The following is a 21,597-nucleotide window of genomic DNA, read 5'->3' on the forward strand; positions in this document are numbered from 1 at the left end:
CCATTATCCAGTTCCAAAGTTGCCTCCACATTTTCAAGTATCTTGATAGCAGTGCTCCACTCTCTGTGGTACCAATTTACTGTATTAGTCCATTCTCACACTGCTATAAAGATGCTACCCGAGCCTGGATAATTTATAAAGGAAAGAAGTTTAATTGACTCACAGTTCTGCATGCTTGGGGAGTCCTCAGGAGACTTACAATCATGGCAGTTGGAGGGGCAGGCATGTCTTAGATGGCAGCAGGTGAGACAGAACATGCAGGAAAAACTACCATTTATTAAAACCATTAGATCTTGTGAGAATTCACTTACTATTATGAGAACCCCATGGGGGAAGCACCCCCATAATCCAATCGCTTCCCTCCCTCAACACGTGAGGATTACAGGTCCCTCCCTCCACAAGTGGGGATTACAATTCGAGATGAGATTTGGATGAGGACACAGAGCCAAACTATATCAAGAACAAAGAGGAACTTTATGCCTGGAATGTAAGGGTGGTTCAACATACAAACATCAAACAATGTACTATACCCTATTAATAGAATGAAGAGAAAAAAAAACCACATCATCACCTCAATTCATGTAGTAGAAATATCATTTTAGAAAAATTCAACAATCCTTCATGAAAAAGATAACATTCAACAACCTAGGAATAAAAGGAAACCTCCTCAACTCCTCAACAAAACAAAGGACATACACAAAAAGCCCACAGCTAACAACATATTCAATGGTGAAAGACTGAACATTTTTCCCATAAGATCAGCAACAAGACAAGGAAGTCCATTTTTCCACTTCTATTCAACATAGTATTGAAAGTTCTAGCCAAAGCAATTAGTCCAAAAAAAGATAAATAAACAAAAGGCATATAAATCGGAATGGGAAAAAGTTAATGTATCTATGTTTATAGATGGAATGATTACATATATAGAAAACCTAAAGATTTCCCCCCAGAAATGGTTAAAGCTAATAAACAATTTTAGCAAAAGTGCAGAATACAAAATCAACACACAAAAATGTGGTATATTTTGTATACTAACAATATATAATCTGATAGGGAAATTAAAAAAATCTATTTCATTTGCAATAGAATAAAAAAAAAATACTTAGAAATATGCTTAACTAAGGAAGCCAAAGACTTATACATTGAAAATTTGAAAAGATACCCTATTTAATTGTTTGGATTGGAAGATTAATGTTGTTTTCAATACAATCCAAAGCAATCTATAAGCTTCCATGCAATCCCTATTAGAATCGGAAGACTTAATGTTGTTTTCAATACAATCCTTCCATGCAATCCCTATTAGAATTGGAAGACACTAAGATCAGAAGATTTAATGTTGTTTTCAATACAATCCAAAGCAATCTATAAGTTTCCATCCAATCTGTATTAGAATCCCAATAATGTGTTTTGCACAAATAGAAAAAAATTATCCTAAAATTCACATGGAATCTCAAGGGACACCAAAGAGATCAAACAGCCTTGGAAAGGAAGAAAAAAGTCGGAGGACTAAGGCCTCTTGATTTCGAAACTTACTATATATAACTAAAATAATCTAAATAGTATGGTACTTGAATAAAGACAGACATATAAACCAACAGAATATAATAGAGAGTCCAAAAAGAACCCTTGAGAATATGTTCAAATGATTTTTGACAAGGGTATCAAGACTTTTTAGTTGGGGAAGGACAGTGTTTTCAAAAAATGGTGCTGGGATAACTGGATATCCATATGCAAAAAAAAAAAAAAAAAAAAAGTTGGACCTTACCTTACTCAATATACAAAAATTAACTCAAAATGCAAGAAAGATTTAGTAGAGAAAGAAAGTAGGATAGTGCTTTCCAGGGGCTGATGGAAGGGAATAACAGGGAGTTATTTTTTAATATATGTAATTTTAATTTGGAATGATGCAAAAGTTCTAGAGATCAATAGTGGTGATAGCTGCACAACAATGTGAATGCAGTTAATACCACCAAATTGGACAGGTAAAAGTGGCTAAAATGGCAAATTTAATGTCATGTGTATTTTACTACAATGTTTTTTAAAAAAATTGGAATGTACAACTTAATGGGCAAACCTTAAAGTATACTAAGGACTTTAGTGTACTTTAGTCCTATAATAATGTATCAGTATTCATTTATCAATAGTAAAAAAAAAGTACCATACTATTACAAGATGCTAGTAATATGGGAACCTGTGGGCAGCAGGTGGCAGAGGTGGGTTGTAAGAGAAAAGTATGGGTGCTCTCTGTATGTACTTCCTGCTCAATTTTTCTGTAAACCTAAAACTACTCTAAAATACAAAGTCAGTTTTTCAAAAAGCTAGTATTATTGCATTTTTGTTGTTTTACTTCTGTTTTTTTACCTAAATGTTTTAAAAGCCAAATGCATAAAGCTATAATTACAAATCTGTTAATAGACACACAGTATATAAAGATTAAATGTGTGACAACATAAAGAGGGAGATGGAAGTATAAAGGAGCAGAATTTTGTGCATCATTGAAACTAAGTTGATATTAATTTAAACTTGAATGTTGTATAGTTAAGATATTAATTGTAATACCCAGAGTGACCATTAAGAAAAAAAACACTGGAAAAAAAACACACACACAAAAAAAGAAATGAGAAGTGAATGAAGGTGGTACACTAGAAAAAGTATCAAATTATTTCCCACAGTGGCTGTACCATTTTACATTCCCACAAGCAATGTACAAGAGTTCCAATTTCTCCACATCCTTGCCAATACTTAGGTTCCATAAAAAAATTATAGACATACTAGTGGGGGTGGAGTAGTGTAGCTATGGTTTCGATTTGCATTTCTTTAAAGACCAATAATGTTGAGCATCTTTTCATGTGCTTTGGCCATTTGTATATCTTCTTTGGAAATATGTATTTTAAATTCCTTTGCCTAGTTTTTAATTGTGTTATTGCTCTTTTATTGATTGGTAAGAGTTATTTAAATATTAAATACCATTTTTGGCATACTAGAAAAATCACATTAACAGGAGTCTCAAAAAGGCAAAACCTTTGAGCCATTTTCTTTTGCTTTTTATCTACTTAGTATTTACACACCAAAAGGTGATATTCACTTAAGTTTCTGTTTTATTAAATTTTTTTTGCCTCACAATACATTATTACCTGTTTAAGGAACTGAAAGATGATAGAGAGCCCTACTCTAGGAGCACAAGTTTTTTGTGTACTTGGTCACTGTCTCACTGAGGAATAAATCTTCAGCTCTGGGCTAGGGCTTATCATCTAAGGTGCTTCGAAGAGCATAAAATTACTTCAATTGTATTATCTCAGTGAAATAAATCCCCACTAGAGAGCAAAAAAATATCTACATAGAATTCTGAATTTTACATATACACTGTTTAGGGTCACTTTAGTGCAATCAGATTACGAGATTTGTTGTAGCACAGAATGGAGTTCCAATGTAAGAGATCAGATCATATGCTTGCACATACAACCATTTTCTCATTTTTCATTTTGGATCATAGATTTCAGTGTGCCTAACTTTCTTCTCTGGTAAATAAATCAATCTCCCCAAAAACATTAATACCAGTGAGATCTAGACACGTTTGAAAATCCTGTAAATATCACCTTAGAGAGAAAAAAAATTATTCGCTAAGAAAATAGAATTTCATACTTTACAGAGCCTGTTCCCACAACTTCGGGTATTCAACTGGGACAGTAATAAGAAGACACCACTGGGCATGGTGGCTCATGCCTGTAATCCCAGCACTTTGGGAGGCTGAGGCAGGCAGATCACGAGGTCAGGAATTCAAGACCAACCTGACCAATATGGTGAAACCCCGTCTCTATTAAAAACAGAAAAATTAGCCCAGATTGGTGGTGTGTGCCTGTAATCCCAGCTACCTGGGAGACTGAGGCAGGAAAATTGTTTGAACGCAGGAGGCAGAGGATGTAGTGAGATGAGATCATGACACTGCACTCCAGTCTGGGCGACAGAGTGAGATTTTGTCTCAAAAACAAACAAAAACAAAAACAAAAAAACAAGACACCATTAATTGTGAATGAACATTAACAAAAATGTGTTAAGTATGTTTTAAAAAATAAACTGTCAAATTTTATTTTACATAGCACAAAGATTGACTAAACTGTGCTAACTACCACCAAGATGATTTAAGCTTTTATACATTTTGAGTAGCAACTTCCTTCAAGAAGAGTTTAGGAATCTTACTGTTGAATTACATCACTTAATATCATTTTAAATCATCATTTATTATGCTAATTATCAATAATTTATAATTATCTGAAGTGTCTCAACATATATGAAATTGCTAAAAGAATAAAAGGTCTTATAATAGTAAATTCTCAAGTTTGTTAGTGCTATGAGATGACTTCTATTTGCATAACAGGAATTTTGAATATTAAGTTCAGGCAAAGAAAAAATGCTTTTCTCTTCCGACTATTCTTCAGCCTCCAAAATCTTTCTAATGAGTATTTTGATACTTACATATTGATCTGTATTTGTATTTCATTGTAATTTGTATTTCCAATTTGATTATTTTCTGTAAGTTTAGACAGCTTATTTATTGTCTTCAACATTAGTAAAAACATAAAATAAAAAGATACCATTTTCATTATCAGATTGGTAGATAGGTTTAAATATGCAGATAGTACTGCTGGTTAGTGTGTGGGAAATGAGGGACTCTGATATACTGAGAAAGCATATGATGATATAATCCCTTTGTAAGGAGGTTTCTAGCATCTACTAAAACAACAACAAAAAAATGCCTATGACCCAAGAGTCTACTTCTCAAACAAATATGACATTGTAAGACTATGAAATATTATATAAAACTAATAAGAAGGAGAGAGATATATACCTATATGGAAAAATCTCCAAGACATACTATTGAAAAAAAGAGCTGCAGACTAATACATATCCTATGGTAACATTTAATATTCCAAAAAATTTTCAGAACACATGGATATATTTGTATGGAGGCAATGCACAAAAAGGTTCTAGAAACTGACAATATGCATTATTTCTAGGAAGAAGACTGAAATTGGGGTTTATAGCTGAAGATGTCTTTAACTTTACTTGTAATACTCAATCTTTTGAAGTCAAAATGTATTAAGCTATTACATGAGTTGGATTTTAAAGGGCCCAACAAATGTCAATCCTTTTATGCTACTCAAATTCTGTACAAACTGAGTAAAAAGAGTAAAGCAGATGAGAAATAAACACATAATCGTTGTTACTAATAATTCTAAAACAGAGAAATATGATTTAGATCTTTGGGCAGGAAGGCTTCCTAAAAAGGAATTTCAGAATTTAACCCACAATCCCATCCAATTAAAAACTGGGGCCCTACTTTCAACCTTCACTTGAAAACTTACGTTATAAAACAGCAAAGAAGAACACAGCCCTCTGTGGAACAAGAAAGGGAAGAGAGAAGGGTAAGAATGAATAAGGGTGGGGACACAGAAAAGCCACAGATATTATTCTAATAAGGATCCCACTACATGTAAGGCTACATCAAAAGGGGGGGGGAAACCATTATTCCCTAACAGCACATATAAATAAAATTTTAAAAAATGTAAATTGCTCTTTTTGTAGGGAATATGGAGGCTTTGGTGACTTTGAGGGCAGAGTTTTAGTTGAGTAGTAGAGAAAGAAACTAGATTGCAATTGTGTGAGGACTAAGTAGGAGATGAGAAAGCAGAAATAACAAATGTGGAAAATGATTATTCTGAAAGGGTGGAGAGAAAGCTGGAAAAGTATGTGAGATTAGTGTTGGGAAAAAGGATTTTATTCCTCCCAAGGGAAAAATTAGTATATGTTCCATGCAGATATATAGAAACACATAAAAATAATGGGGTTAAGATACAGGAGAATGTAAATAATTACAAAAGTGAAAGTCCCTAAGAAAAAGCAAACACTGACAGAATTGAAAGGAAAAAATACAGTTTTATAATAATAGCAGGAAACTTCAAATCCCATACTTAATAATGAATAGAGCATCTAGACTCAAGATCAATAAAGAAATAAAGGTCTTGAACAGCGGTATACATCAACTAGACCTAACAGACATATATAGAACTCTGCACCAAATAATGGCAAAAACATATTCTTCTAAAATAAGTCTCAATGAACTTTATAAGGCTGATATCATGTGAAATACCTTCATTGACAGTGGCTGAATCTAGGAATCAACACCTGAAAGAAAAATTTAAAATTCGCATATATATGGATATTAAACAACACACTATTAAATAACCAATGGGTCAAAGAAGAAATCACAAGGAAAATCAGAAAATACTCAGAAATGAATAAAAAGAAAAACAGCATAACTAAACTTATGGGATGCAGCAAAGATAGTGATCAGAGAGAAGTTTATACTATAAACACCTACATCAAAAAATAAAAAAGATATCAAATCAATTACCTAACTTTATACCTTGAGGAACTAGAAAAAGAAGAGCAAATGAAACCCATAGCTAACTGAAGGAAGGAAATATTTCAAGAAGAAATAAACAAAATAGAGGATGGAAAAACAGTACAGAGAATCAATAAAACCAAAAGTTGGTTTTTCAAAAAGATAAAGAAAATTGACAATCTTTTAGCTAGACAGACAAAAAAAAGAAGACATAAATATCTAAAACCAGAAAGGGGAAACATTATTACCAGGCACACAGAAATTTTAAAAGATTAAAAGTACACAACGAACATTTGTACACTAACAGATAACTTAGATGAAATCAACAAATTCTTAAAAACACACATAAATTACCTAAACTGACTCAAAATCTGGACAGAAACTGAACTGAATAGAAAATCTCAACTGACCCATAAACAGTGAAGAAATTGGACCAGTAATCAAAAACTTCCCCCAAAAGAGAATTCCAGGACCAGATGGTTTCACTAGACAATTCCAACAAACATAAAGAAGAGTCAACAACAATCCTCAAGCTCTTTTAAAAAGTAGAAGGGGGAGCATCTTCTAACTAATTCTACGAAGCCAGTATTACTCTGATATCAAAACCAGATGAAGACGTCACAAGGAAACAATACATCCCTGTATCCCTTATGAATATAGATACAAAAATTATCAACAAAACCCCAGCACACCAAATCCAACAGTATATTAAAAAGATTGTATACCATGACCAAGTGGGATTTATCCTAGAAATGCAAGGGTGGTCAACATAAGAGAGTCAAATCACATACCACTTAAATAGAAAAAAAAAATCTCCACATGATCATCTCCGTTGAAACAAAAAAAGATATTTGATAAAACCTGATACCCTTTAAAAAAAACACTGATAAAATTAGGCACAGAAAGGAACTTCCTTACCATGATAATCAGCACTTATGAAAATCCCACAATTAATGTCAGATTCAATAGTAAAAGACTGAAAACTTTCACTGAGAAGATCAGAAACAAGACAAGCATGCCCGTTTTCAGCACTGTTATTCAAGTTAAGCCAGAGCAATTAGACCAGAAAAAGAAATACATGATAACCATATAGGAGGAAAGAAGATAAAGTATTTCTATTTGTGGATGAAATGATCCTATAGATAGAAATTTCAAAAGAATCCACAAAAAAGCTACTAGAGTGAATAAATAAGTTCAGCAAAGTTGCAGGTGACAAAATCAACACACACATATCAGTTATATTTCTATATACCAGCAATGAACAATCTGAAAAAGAAAGAAAACAATTCCATTTACAATAGCATATAAAAGAGTGAAATACCTAGGAATAAACTGAACCAAGGAGGTGAAAAACTTACATACCTAAAACTAAAAAATATTGCTAAAAGAAGTTAAAGACCAAAATAAATGGAATGGCATTATATGTTTATAGAATGGAAACTAAATATTGTAAAGATGGCAATACCCTCAAAGCAACCTATAGATTCAGTGAAAAATATCAATGTGAAAATTCCAAAGACTTTTTTGTTTAAGTGGAAAAGCTGACTCTAAAATTGACATGGAATGGAAAATGACTCAGAATAACAAAAGCAATCTTGAAGCAGAAGAACAAAGTTGGAGCATATACACTTAATGATTTCAAAACATGCTACAAAACTACTATAATCAAAATTCTGCAGTACTTGATGAAATACAGAGGTCCAGTTTCATTCTTCTGTTTCCTAGCACAGCTCAAAATAAATTATAAATCTAAATGTAACTATGAAACTACTAGAAAAAAAATAGGAGAAATACTTCAGGATATTGGTCTGGGCAAAGATTTTATGGATAAGACCTCAAAAGCACAGGCAAAATAGCAAAAATAGACAAATGGGATTATATCAAACTAAAAAGCTTTCACACAGCAAAAGAAACAATCAGAGAATGAAAAGACAATCTACAGAATGGGAGAAAATATTTGCAAACTGTTCATTCGACAAGGGATTAATATCCAGAATATATAGTCATGTATTGTTTAACCATGGGGATACATTCTGAGAAATGTGTCCCTAGGCATTTCCATCATTGTGAGACTATCATAGATTCAGATTTTCTTAAGCTCTTCTAAAAATAAAAGAGCAAAAAAGCTCTTCTACTTAGAAGAAGAAAAGTACTACTAACAAATACCTAGATCATATAGCCTACTACATACATAAGCTATGTAGTATAGCCTATTGCTCCTAGGCTGCAAACCTGTATAGAATGTTATTGTATTGAATAATACAGGCAATTGTAAGACAATGGTAAGTATTCATGTATCTAATCATATAAAAGGTACAGAAAAAATTTGGTATTATATTCTTATGGGACAACTGTCATACATGCAGTCCATTATGTACTGAAATGCTGTGTAGTACATGACTATACAAGAAACTCAAACAACTAAACAACAAAAACACAAATACTTCAATTTAAAAATTGGCAAATAATCAGAATAAGCATTTATCAAAAGAAGACATACAAATGGCCAAAAAGTATATGAAAAAACACTCAACATCACTAATCATCAGGGAAATGGAAATCAAAACCACAAAGAGATATCATCTCACCCCAGTTAGAATGGCTATTGTCAAAAAGACAAAAAGAAAAATGCTGGTAAGGATGCAGAGAAAATGGAACTCTTACACATTGTTGGTGGGAATGTAAATTAGTACAGCCACTATGTGAAACAGCATGGAGATTTCTCAATAAACTAAAAATAGAACTACCATATGATCCAGCAATCTTACTGCTGGGTATATATCAAAAAGAAAGGATATCAATATATCAAAGACATATCTGCACTCTCATGTTTATTGCAGCACTATTCACAATAGTCAAGATATGAAATCAGTATAAGTACCCATCAACAGATGCAGGGATTAAAAAATGTGTTCATCCATAAAAATGAAAGAAATCTTGTCATTGATGGAAACATGGATGAACCTGGAGGACACTATGTGAAATAAGCCAGGCACAGAAAGATAAATACCACATTATCATTCATATGTGGAAGCTAAAAAAGCTTATCTCACAGAAGTAGAGAGTAGAATAGTGGTTACTATTAGGCTGGCGCAAAAGTAATTGTGTTTTTTTTTTTCATTAAAAGTTAAGAGAAGATAGGGAAGGGAGTAGAGAGGGAAAGGTTGGTTAACAGACACAAAATTACGGCAAGATAGGAGGAATAAGTTCTAATATTCTATTGCACTGTAGGGTGACTATAGTTAAGAATAATGTATTGGGTATTTTCAAACAGCTAGAAAAGATTTCGAATGCTCCCAAAACAAAGAAATGATAAATGTTTGAGGTGATAGACACACTAACTACTCTGATGTTTAAAACTATACAACTTTTAGAAGAAAACATAGGGGTAAGTCTCTTGTGATCTTGAATTTGGCAATGAATTCTTACATATGACACCAAAAGCACCAGCAACAAAAGAAAAAAATAGATGAATTGAGCTTCTTTGAAATGAAAATCTTTTGCACATCAAAGCACATCGTTGAAAGTGAAAAAACCTACAGAACAGGAGAAAATATTTGCTAATCATATAGCTAATAAGGGGCATGTATGTATATACTTTAAAACTCCTACAATGCCAAAAAACACAATTAAAAATGGGCAAAGAACTTAAATATACATTACTCAAAAAATATATGCAAATGGCCAATAAGCATATAACAAGATGCTCAACATCCTAAGACTTTCAGGAAATGCAAATTAAAACCACAATGATATACCACTTTACACCTACTAAGATGGCTATTTTTAAAATAATGGAAAATAATAAGGATGTGGATAAATTGGAAACCTTGCATTTTGCTGATAGGAATGTAAAATGGTACAGGCACTGTGGAAAACAGCTTGGCAATTCCTCAAAAAGCTAAACATATTATACGACCCAGCAATTCCACAACTAGGTATATACCCAAAAGAATTTAAATCAGGGACTCAAACAAATACTTGTACTCCAATGTTCACTGCAGCAGTATTCATAACCGCCAAAAGATGGAAACAAGTGAAGTGTCCATCAACAGATGACACCTCATGAACAATGTAGGAGATGACTTTGCATCCCACAATTCCCATCCAAGTAGAGACCATCAACTTTGTGCTTTGATACAAACACATACACACCCACACTCACCCTTCTCTTTAGCTGATGTTGGAAAATTCCATAGCCATCAACTGATTAAGTGTGTGCTCCACATGGCATTTGAGACACAGAATTATTTCCAAAGGGTCTGGTCCAATTGTATTTTGATGATCTCCAACACTGAGAGTAGTACCCACAGCTGGTATTACAGGCTACAGGAATTCTGTGGATTAAAAAATGTTATAAAGAACTTCAAAAATCATCTAAATTGAAGTTTCACATTGCAAAAAAACTAGCTTCCTTGTTTCTCTTAATGCACAAGTGTAGCTAATTGTGCTTCATTTAAACTTTTAGAGGTACCACAATAGATTCACACCTGATCCTAGTAGAAATTAAACTAGGTATAGCTATTAAAAGTGGGGATCCATTACACCATATTGAGATTTTCTGGTTTAGAACTTCCCTAAAAGTTAGGAGTGGAAGGTCAACAGAAAGACCACCATTTATATACTTATCCTAATATTTACATTTCCCAATTCTGGGCAGTAAATTAACAGTAAAAGAGGCATGGGGTAGAAGATGCAGAGGTGACCCCAAAATCCTTAACTACACTCTGTCATTCGATTCCACAAACTCCTGCAGAGAAGCTAGCCTTTGTTAAGAATAAACAGGACAAGCTTAGTATAGACAACATAGCTTCAACTGTATAAACTATGCAAATAGATAGAATAGTGGGTTTTATGGGAATTAATTTCTTCCTAACTACATACTTCTAAAGGAATTTGGTATCCTGTGGCTATGTCATACATAGACCTGAGCTCTGACCAAAAAGAATCAGCACAAACAAGCGGGCTGCTACCAACTGTGGTACAAATCACCAAGTCCAAAGCATTGGCCCAAAAACAAAGGCAAGGAATCAACAGTTACCAGGATGAGATAGATGAGATTATCTATGAAGCAGTTTCAATGGGTAATCCCCAGAAACACTCTCTTCTGCGACCCAGGACTTCATGGGGAGAGAATCTCAGATGCAGCAGTAAATCTAATACCCCTGGATAGGGAGAGAGCTGTTGAGGGCACAGTGGGGCTGGGTCCCTTCAGAACCACACTTCCTGTGCAGCTGTCCATGGCTTATTGAACAGGGGTGAGAACCAGGAATCCTCTTGGGGTTAAACAGCTTCAAGGCATCCTGATGAGACATTTTATGTGAAAAGCTGAGCACAAGTTCTGGAACTGAGACTACAATGAAAGCATCTGTGTTCCCTTCCTCCTTACTCCCTTTCCCAGGTTGCCCAAATAGGGTTTCATTCCTTATTTGAAGCCCTATCAGTAGAAGCCTACAAGACAGCTAATAGTACAGTCCTGTCTTCTTGCATACAGTGATTCTACTCCTTGAACATGTAGAAACTAAATAATCTGTCAATGCGAACTTGTTTTGTTTGTGCCCTCCTACAGACACACAGGCAGTGTTCTTCACCATCTTTATGCTGTCTGTGCTTTATCCCCCCAGACTAGATTTCAACTGAAAAACTAGGACAATATTTTCATCAGTTTTAGCATGCAACTTTATTAACAACATGGAAATAAAATCTCAAAAGAATACACTTATATCAGTATAAAGCACAGAAGTATAGCTTAGGATGAATAGATTCATTATCAGGTCATGTTGCAGAAATACTAAAAATAATCTCAATTTATATTATATAGCACAATAAAAATCAGCACGTTTCAGGATCTCGAGATTAATTGGTATTCTCCCTCAATCAACACGGAAGACATAAGTATTGCATTTATAATTATAATGTGCATTGTTTTCATATTGCAACTCCAAAAAACTGTTTGAGGCTTTATAAAAACAGAGGGCTATTCAGAGTTTGAGTATTAATCGTATGACTTTATCTCGCACTTCAGGATCACTGTGCTCTGCTAAGTCTTGGAGTTTCTGACCAAACTGTTTTGCTTCCTGGAATATTGAAATAAGCTCAGATTTAGTGAACTTTTCTTTGGTAAATAGCTTTGCCTTTGTTTTGAACTGAAAATTTATATTCTCAAATATTTCAATAATATTAAGAATATTGGCCTTTGACTCATTCTTGTTAAAGGGTGCAACCAATGATGACAGTACTTTGGCACTGACCAATTCTCTTGTATTGGCTTGATTTTTAGACAAACACAAAAACACTTTTAAAACATAAAACTTGGTTTTGACACTTCCCTTGTTTAACAAGGTGAGGAAATCTGGAATATAACTGGTAATCACATAGTGATCTTCAAATTTTACACTCAAGTGCCCTAGTAATTTCAGTCCAGCCAGTTGTACAGGGGAGTTCAAGGGGCAAGAGACTATGTCTTTACAAACTTGGTGTATATATGACTCTTCTGCTTTTGGTTCTTCGGAAGGCTCAGAGCTGTCATCCACCATACTTAAAGCTCTAGGGTGTTCTTTAACATTGGGATTATTGACCAAGTTTTCAATCATAACAGTAATACCTACATCATGAATTATATCTTGTGTAAATGGATAAGCAGGACTGATGCCCATTATCATGGTAGCTATTTGATGAATGAAAGGATCCTTAGTTAACTTAAGGAGGGCAACAAGTTTATCAAACTCTTTAGGCTCCAAACTAAATGCATGTGATTTGCAGCGGCAGGATTTTGGATTGGGCCCATACTTTTCCCTTTGCTTAATCTGTTTTTTTATCTCAGCTAAGGTCTGGAAATAAGGCCCATGATAGGGTGGGATCTTGGTCAGAGGTCGAATCCCCAGAGGAGTTTCAATCAAGGTCTCAACCAGGGTCCAGTTTCCTTCAGGAGGCAAGGATTGCTCTCCTCCCTCAATTGGAACTAGGACAATATACCTGGCCCTTGACCATGCTATTGCCTTTTGTTTTATAGTAAGCATGGGTTTAGGTGTGGGTTTGGGCTTTTCCTGGATCTTAGGTAGGGGCTTATAAACTTGAGGAGAGGTCTCTTCTTCAGGCCAGAACCAGGACCCTACACTAGGTTCTTCTCCAGTCCAGAACCAGGAGCAGATATTTTCTTCATCCTCATCACTGGATTTCATCCCAATGCCAGTTTTGTCCCCAGCCTTGGCCTTGATGCTGGCCTCTTCCCTTCTGTCAGGTCTGGACCCAGTATTGGCCTTATCATGTGACTTGGTATAGGACCTGATATTCGCCTCACTGACAGCAACAACCTTGACTTCGGACTTGGTTACAGCACTGACCCTAGACATAGGCATGGCCTTTGACTTGGTTTGTGGTACTATACTATGTTCTGCCAGAGGTTTTGCCTTAGTCTCAACCACGACTCTAGTCTTAGTTGTATCTTCCATCCTGCTCTCTTCCCTTGTCACAGCCATAGTCACAGTGTAGGTCACCGTATGTGTCCTGGCCATTGCTCCATCACCAGCTTTGGCCTGGGTCACTGATTCTGTTTTCAGTTTTGCCTCAGCCACTGCCTTGGCCTGTGTTTCACCACTCACTCTAGCAGCAGCAGGACCACTGATTCCATCTTTCAGGCCAGCCTCAGCCTTTTCTCTAGCCCTTGCTTCTGTCCCAGAGCCAGCCATGTTCCAAGTTTAAGGCAAGGACAAGTTATATACCCTCAACCCTGTCTCAGCCTTGACTGAAGGTCTGTCCCGGTTGGTGTTTTCATACAAAGTCCAGTAGTCACTCTGTCCCCTTTCCAACTACAGGCTCTGCCAGTGATATAGAAAACATGCAGAGGAAGCTCACTCAAGGTAGGGAAGGATGGCTGTGCATGGGCGCAGCCCTGTGGAGGGTGGTGGTCTTCAGCCACTCCAAGGCCACCAGATCTGCCACTGAAGTAGGACCTAGGGGTGGAGGAAGGAAATGGGGCTTTGAGTCTCTTCCAATTTTTTCTCCTCATGCTGATCAGCACAAGGAAACAGGAGAGTATGGAGATTCAGTGCTAGGTGAGAGAGGTAGATAATTAGCAAACTCTCTCTCCCTTCATTTCACCCACTCCCTACGCTTCCAAGCACTATCAACCTTCTTTCCAGGCACCAAACAGGAGCACAAAGGAAAAGTGGATGAGAGCCTAAGGAATTCCTATAGTGGTTCTTGACCCCTGCTGGAGCCAAGCAGCTCTCCACTACTACATCCTACAGGTCTACCCAGGCAATCCCCACACTCATACCAACCTGCACTGATCTGGAGTAACTTTCTCCTCCTTACCTTGCTTCCAATGGTGACAAGCCCTACAGCAGATCTACAGGCAGACCTATGAACAAATAAACAAACAGGAGAATATGGAAACTGATCTCCTGGTGACAGACCTTGGTCCCTGGCCCCTATTCTTGCCTTTCCAGATACATTTTGTCTACTGTTTCCCTCCTAGTCCCCTTTCCCTGCACTGCTTTGTTTCAGAGCTACTCTTCCTTCTCCTCCCTATTGCCCACCATCTTCCTCTTTCTTCAGTGATTGCCCTGGAATGTCCTTCATTCAGATTAGACTAGGGTTAAGCATGAGAGCAGGACAATCAAGTGGGAAGTGGGAAAGGCAAGTCTTAGTATTCTGTACCCTCAAAGCTTACCAAGACTCCCAACTAAATCAGCAGCAGCAGAGGGTGGGGCAGATGGAAACAACTGGTAAAATGACAAAACAGAAGAGACGGAATTCTCTAGCTGAAGTTGCCACCCCGCCCCCCGTCCCTGTAGCTTTACACCAACCTTAACAGATACAGGGCAATTTTCTCTTCTTCGTAATTTCCTAGCTTTAAGTTGGGTGGCCATTTTACAAAACTTCACAACTGACAGTTCCACAGACCTGGAAACAGATCTACTTACAGGGATTCACAAAAACAGAGACCAATAAATGAAGACACAGGAGACAGATGAGGCTGAGTCTTTGGTAGAGACTAGCAACTAGGGCACAGATTCTTTCTGAATACAGGTACCTGATTTGCAAACATTTTCTGTCTCCCTTTTTTTCTCCCACTTCTAAATCTCCAAGCCCTCTACTCTATTCTCAAAGTCTGACAATTCCTATACAGAGACAACTCAAACATCCCTATAAGGCAGTAGTAGTGGTGTTTGTAGGGATGAAAGGACTAGACAAACCACGGAGGCTGGGAAAAAATGAAAAGTATTATTTCCATATTTCATCTGGGTTCCTATGTTTCCTTTCTCTCTCCCAAAGCCTAACGTTTTCTGCAACATAATGGGGGTAAATGAGGACATGTTACGAAAGCTGGCAGAGAGTTCTGGGGGCTCCCTTAGACTCCTGCCTACTCTAGTCTTAGCCATCTACCACCTCCAAGTGCTGCCTCCAAGTACTGCCCACTCTGTAAAAACCAGGCCAATTTTCTTTCCGTTCTCCCCTCCCCTTGAGGTCTGCTGCCCTCTACAGATCTTTACAGAAACGTGGAGTGCTGCAAACTTAGGAACAGATCTACACATAAAAACGCGTGATACACACCCAAAAAGCAAATGAAAAGACAGAGAGAGAGACGTGGTTATTAATGGTCAGACTAGTAACCAAGACATGAGACCCTTTTCGAATCCAGGGCCTTGATTATCAAACATTTACAACCTCTTTTTGTATTCTCTCCCTCTCAGGGCTCCCCAGACAACTGTTCTCGCCTATAGAAGTAGCCCCCTCTTCCTCTTATCTAGTCTGCCTTTTCCCGACTAGAGGCTGCAACGTTTTTCTTCCCAAACATGGTCATGAACCGAGTGTATGGAAATCAAGCTAGCAAAAGGCAGATCATTTTTTATTGTTGTGTGCCATTCACATTACTCGTCTCTCTCTCCTTCTCACCTCCCGCCTCCCATGACCAGGTCGCGTTTCCAGTGTTCACCTCCGATATCCACATCCACACCCCCAAGCGATGCCCACCTTCTCACTGACCTTCTTTGCTTGGATCAGAGGCAGTTTTCTTATTTCCTTGCCTCTAGGTGCTGTGTCACACAGCGGCAGGGACTGACACTCAGACACAAGGACTCCAGTCAATGGCGGCGGCTGTGTTTGGTGGTTGATCCGGCACCGGGGACTCAAGTCTAGATATCCGCTTTATCAGATTAAAGACTGTGATTGGCAAACGGTTGTCACTTTTCGGTATTCCTTTCTCCTTCCTGTTCCTAGGGCTCCTCGAGACCTCACGGGTAGTTAACATTTAACATCTACCTTTTCCTTCGCAGACAACGTTCTTCCACATCCGGGTTAACCTCATCGGCAGTGGGAGGAGCTAGAGCGTAGTTTACCCGGGTCCAGCTTGTGGAAGCGGAGTGACATCAGGGTTTGCCTAGCGCTGCGACTCTTTCTGTCGGAGAGCTCCCTGTCCTGTACTCCGTGGCCGTTTCAGGTATTGGAATGCGCAGGGGCGAGCTCCGGATATAGGGAAAACCGCGGTGGAATGAGAGAGGCAGACAAATACCAGAGTGTTTCGGTATTAGTTCCCCTTTTGCAGGAGCTCCCCCCACCAAGCCTACCATTCTTTTCTCAACTGAAATGCACACGGATTTCCGGCTGTGGCGTCAGGAAATCTCTTCTGGCCTGACAGGCGGAAGTGTTCCAGTCTTTAGAAGCTCATCTCTCCAAACACAGGGGCCCCACCGAAATGGGCGGTCTGGGGGTGGGGCCCAAGGTAGGAAAGTCTGCAAAGACAGTCAAGACTGAGATAGGACGATACATACTAATCGATTGCACAAACTTTGTGTCCCTTCGAGTCCCCCCTCCCAGGCCTTAATTTTCTTTTTCTTTTCTTTTTTTTTTTTTTTTTTTCAAGTTCTGTGATACATGTGCAGGATGTGAATGTTTGTTAAATAGGCAAACTGTGCCATGGTGGTGTGCTGCATCAATCAACTTATGACCTAGGTATTAAGTGTAGCATGCGCTGTTTTTCCTAATGCTCTCCCTCCACTCACCTCACCCTCTGACAGGGCCCCGTGTGTGTTGTTCCCCTCCTGTGTCCATGTGTTCTCACTGTTCAGCTTCCACTTATAAATGAGAACATGCAGTGTTTGGTTTACTGTTTCTGCATTAATTTGATGAGGACAGTGGCTTCCACCTTCATCCATTTCCCTACAAAAAATATGATCTCACTGTTTATTATGGCTGCATGGTATTTCACGGTGTATATGTACCACATTTTCTTTATCCATTCTATCATTGATGGGCGTTTGGGTTTATTCCACATCTTTGCTATTATGAATAGTGTGGCAATGAATATACATGTGCATGTGTCTTTATAATAGAATGGTTTATATTCCTTTGGGTATATACCCAGTAATGGGATTGCTGGGTCAAATGGTATTTCTGGTTCTAGATCTTTGAGGAATTGACACACCGTCTTCCACAATTGTTGAACTAATTTAAATTCCCACCAACAGTGTAGAAGCATTCCTATTTCTCCGCAACCTTGCCAACATCTCGTTTCTTCACTTTTTAATAATTGCGATTCTGACTAGTGTGAGATGGCATCTCATTGTGACTTTGATTTGCATTTCTCTAATGATCAATGATGTTGAGCTTTTTTCCAAGTGTTTGTTGGCCACATAAATGTCTTCTTTTGATAAGTGTCTGTTCATGTCCTTTGTTCACTTTTTAATGGGGTTGTTCGTTTTTTTCTTGTAAATTTAAGTTCCTTGTAGAGTCAGGATATTAGATCTTTGTCAGATAGATGGACTGCAAAAACTTTCTCCCACTCTGTAGGTTGCCTATTCACTCTAACGATAGTTTCTTTTGCTGTGCAGAAGCTCTTTAGTTTAATTAGATCCAATTTGTTAATTTTTGCTTTTGTTGCAATTGCTTTTGGCAATTTCATCATGAAATCTTTGTCTGTGCCTATGTCCTAAATGGTATTGCCTAAATTTTCTTCCAGGGTTTTTATAGTTTTGGGTTTTACATTTAAGTATTTAATCCATCATGAGTTAAATTTTGTATAAGGTGTAAGGAAGGGGTAGCATTTCAATTTTCTGCATATGGCTAGCCAGTTTTCCCAGCACCATTTATTAAACACGGCATCTTTCCCTATTGCTTGTTTCTGTCAGGTTTTTCAAAGATCAGATGGTTGTATATGTGAAGTCTTATTTATGAGTTCTCTATTCTGTTCGACTGGTCTATGTGTCTGTTTTTGTACCAGAACCATGCTGTTTTGGTTACTGTAGCCTTGTAGTATAGTTTGAAGTCAGGTAGTGTGATGCCTCCAGCTTTGTTCTTTTTACATAGGATTGCCTTGGCTATATGACCTCTTTTTTGCTTTCGTGTGAATTTGAAAATAGTTTCTTCTAATTCTGTGAAGAATGTCAATGGTAGTTTGATGGGAATAGGACTGAATCTATAAATTAGACAGTGTGACCATTTTCACGATATTGATACTTCCTATCCATGAGCATGGAATGTTTTTCTATCTGCTTGTTTCCTCTCTTATTTCCTTGAGCAATGGTTTGTAGTTCTTCTTGAAGAGGTCCTTCACTTCCCTTGTTAGCTGTATTCCTAGGTATTTTGTTATCTTTATGCCAATTGTGAATGGAGTTCATTCATGATATGGATCTCTGTTTGTCTGCTGTTGGTGTATAGGAATGTGTGTGACTTTGGCACGCTGACTTTGTATCCTGAGACTTTGCTGAAGTTGCTTATCAGCTTAAGGAGCTTTTGGGCTGAGACAATGGGGTTTTCTAGATACAAGATCATGTCATGTGCAAAGAAAGACAATTTGACTTCCTCTCTTCATATTTGAATATCCTTTATTTCTTTCTCTTGCCTGATTTCCCTGGGCAGAACTTCCAATACTATGTTGAATAGGAGTGATAAGAGAGGGCATCATTGTCTTGTGCTGGTTTTTGAGGGAAATGCTTCCAGCTTTTGCCCATTCATTGTGATATTGGCTGTAGGTGTATCATAAATGGCTCTTATTATTTTGAGATATGTTCCTTCTATACCTAGTTTATTTCTTTCTCTTGCCTGATTGCCCTGGTCAGAACTTCCAGTTAGACAGATTATCGAGACAGAAAATTAACAAGGATATTCAGGACTTGAACTCAACTCTGGATCAAGTGGATTTGACAGACATCTACCGAACTCTCTACCCCAAAACAGCAGAATATACAGTCTTCTCGGTGCCACGTGGCACTTGCTCTATAATTGATCACATAATTGGAAGTAAAACACTCCTCATCAAATGCAAAGGAACTGAAATCATAGCAGTCTTTCAGACCACAGCGTCATCAAATTAGAACTCAAGGTTAAGAAACTCACTCAAAACCGCAGAACTACGTGGAAATTGAATAACCTGCTCCTGAATGACTCCTGAGTAAATAATTAAATTAAGGCAGAAATCAGGAAGTTCTTTGAAATCAATGAGAACAAAGAGACAAAATCCCAGAATCTCTGGGATGCAGCTAAAGTACTGCTAAGAGGGAAATTTACAGCCCTTAATTTTCTACACAAAATGGGCAAGGTCCTGAAGAGGCCACTGGAAAGCTGATCCAGCCTCATTTGCGGATTAGTATCAAACATCCTTTCATCTTTTTTTCTGTTCCTCTCACCTGAGTCTTTTCACCCTTATTGCCCAGCATATGTCTTGCATTGAAATAGTCAAAGATAAAGTGGGATGGGGATATAGGGAAAGCAGAGAGATGGCATGAATACCAAACTACCCCAGTGTGTATGTGTTCCATTCCCACAGTATTTTCTCCACCTAAATAAATATGCAGGGCCTGGGCATAGGCTTGAGAAAAACAACTCTGTACTCATGGAAGAGGATTACACCAAAATACTTTGTACTGATTGTCCCACTGCCTCCCAGTTTTCTGGTCTCCTTTGAGGCCTTACCGACCACATTTCCTGCCCCAGAAGCCCAGTGGACTAGAAGGAACATCAGGACTGCAGGCTAGGGAAGAGAGGCGATTTCAGGCCAGACAGGCCCAGGGTACTAGGGTGGTCCTCCTGTGCGTTTCGTTCCCTGCTTCATGAAGCCAGGCAGGGGAGGAAGGTGCACCAAGTGAACTCTTGGGCAAGGGCTTTCATCAAGGCCTCACCACTGCCCCTCTTCTAAAAGAAGGTAGACCTAGACCTCTAAACCTAGGAAACTAATCACTGGTCTGCAGCAAACTCATTCTTTTTGCCACATTCCTTTTTCTCATTTCAAATGGTGGCTCACATTGGCATTGTACCATCCCCACAGTTGACCCCAAAAGAAGGCCTTTCCCTGTAAAGACCCACAGGAGGTCCTAACAGTCCTCCTTCTTTGATGGCACCAGGTAGGGATGGTCCTGGAACCTCTTCCACTTTTCTATCAGGAGAGGGGACTGCTATCTGTGCACTTCTTCAAGGTAGATCCCAGATCCCAGGTGCTCTCCTCAACTGCACCTTTCTCTCAGCCCTGCACCCTGCCTAATGAATGCATGTACTCTTTTCCTCTGAATAGATAAAATTTTTAACTCTCCCTTCTAAATGGTGGAGAGTTTGGCTTGTTAGACTGGAGGTTCCTTGAATGAAGGGCCTTTTTTTTTTCTGTCCTTGTTCAGAAGCGTATCTTCAGCACATAGTGAACAATATAATCAGTCAAGGGTTGAAAAAGGTGAGGGGCTACTGAGTCATGAGAATTCCCTGGTATCCTCTGTTTTTCTTCCAGATCAATGCTAATTCATAGGCATGTCTTTGTCTTTGCTGCCTGTAACCCCAGGGTTTAGCTCAGAGTCAGCCATACAGGAGTGGCTCTGATTTTAATGGAGGAAGGGAATAAAAATTTTTAAAAATATATTTTAGAAAGAAGCCTGGGATATCTTAATATCTCAGTAATGAATATTTTGGGGGATAAATTTAATTTTGATTCGATATTACTGATTTATTTTTGTTTTTCTGTCTTCTAAGTATGCATTATTAAGCTCTTTAATATATTAGCGTAGCTCTTTAATATATTAGTTATATTAGCTCTTTAATATATTAATATATTTAATTATATTAGCTCTTTAATATATTAATATTAAGCTCTTTAATATATTAGCAAACACCTATGAATTCATACACACCAATGAACAATGATCCAGTGGAACAATATGCTAGTATATGAACAGAGTCTTCACAAAAAAGACACATCAATATGTGTCTTT

The 21,597-nt window shown here is 37.6% G+C and overlaps 1 protein-coding gene across 14 annotated transcripts; it reads right to left on the reverse strand.

Annotated features, from left to right (window-relative positions):
* Positions 1-110: 110 nt before the first annotated feature.
* On the reverse strand, positions 111-17,076 carry ARMCX5 (armadillo repeat containing X-linked 5). 14 transcript variants are annotated; one of them, XR_004265651.1, is made up of 6 exons: positions 16,394-17,070; positions 14,720-14,765; positions 14,258-14,355; positions 11,445-11,706; positions 10,569-10,740; positions 111-228 (listed from the first exon to the last, which is right to left on the reverse strand). XR_004265651.1 is itself a non-coding variant. In XM_032269300.1 (4 exons), exon 4 carries the CDS (start codon positions 14,089-14,091, stop codon positions 12,385-12,387), a length of 1,707 nt encoding a protein of 568 aa, XP_032125191.1. In that variant the 5' UTR covers positions 14,092-14,355; positions 14,720-14,765; positions 15,331-15,408; positions 16,394-17,063; the 3' UTR covers positions 12,059-12,384. The 14 variants fall into 14 exon arrangements, 4 of the variants coding, with proteins under 4 accessions (XP_032125191.1, XP_032125190.1, XP_032125192.1 ...); XR_004265654.1 differs by lacking the exons at positions 111-228; positions 14,258-14,355 and adding an exon at positions 15,331-15,408 and having other exon boundaries at positions 9,489-10,740; positions 16,394-17,076; XR_004265648.1 differs by lacking the exon at positions 111-228 and having other exon boundaries at positions 9,489-10,740; positions 16,394-17,072.
* Positions 17,077-21,597: the final 4,521 nt, after the last annotated feature.

This window comes from Sapajus apella, unplaced genomic scaffold, assembly GCF_009761245.1.
Source record: "Sapajus apella isolate SASKATOON/1434 unplaced genomic scaffold, GSC_monkey_1.0 scaffold191, whole genome shotgun sequence".
Taxonomy (NCBI): Eukaryota; Metazoa; Chordata; class Mammalia; order Primates; family Cebidae; genus Sapajus; species Sapajus apella.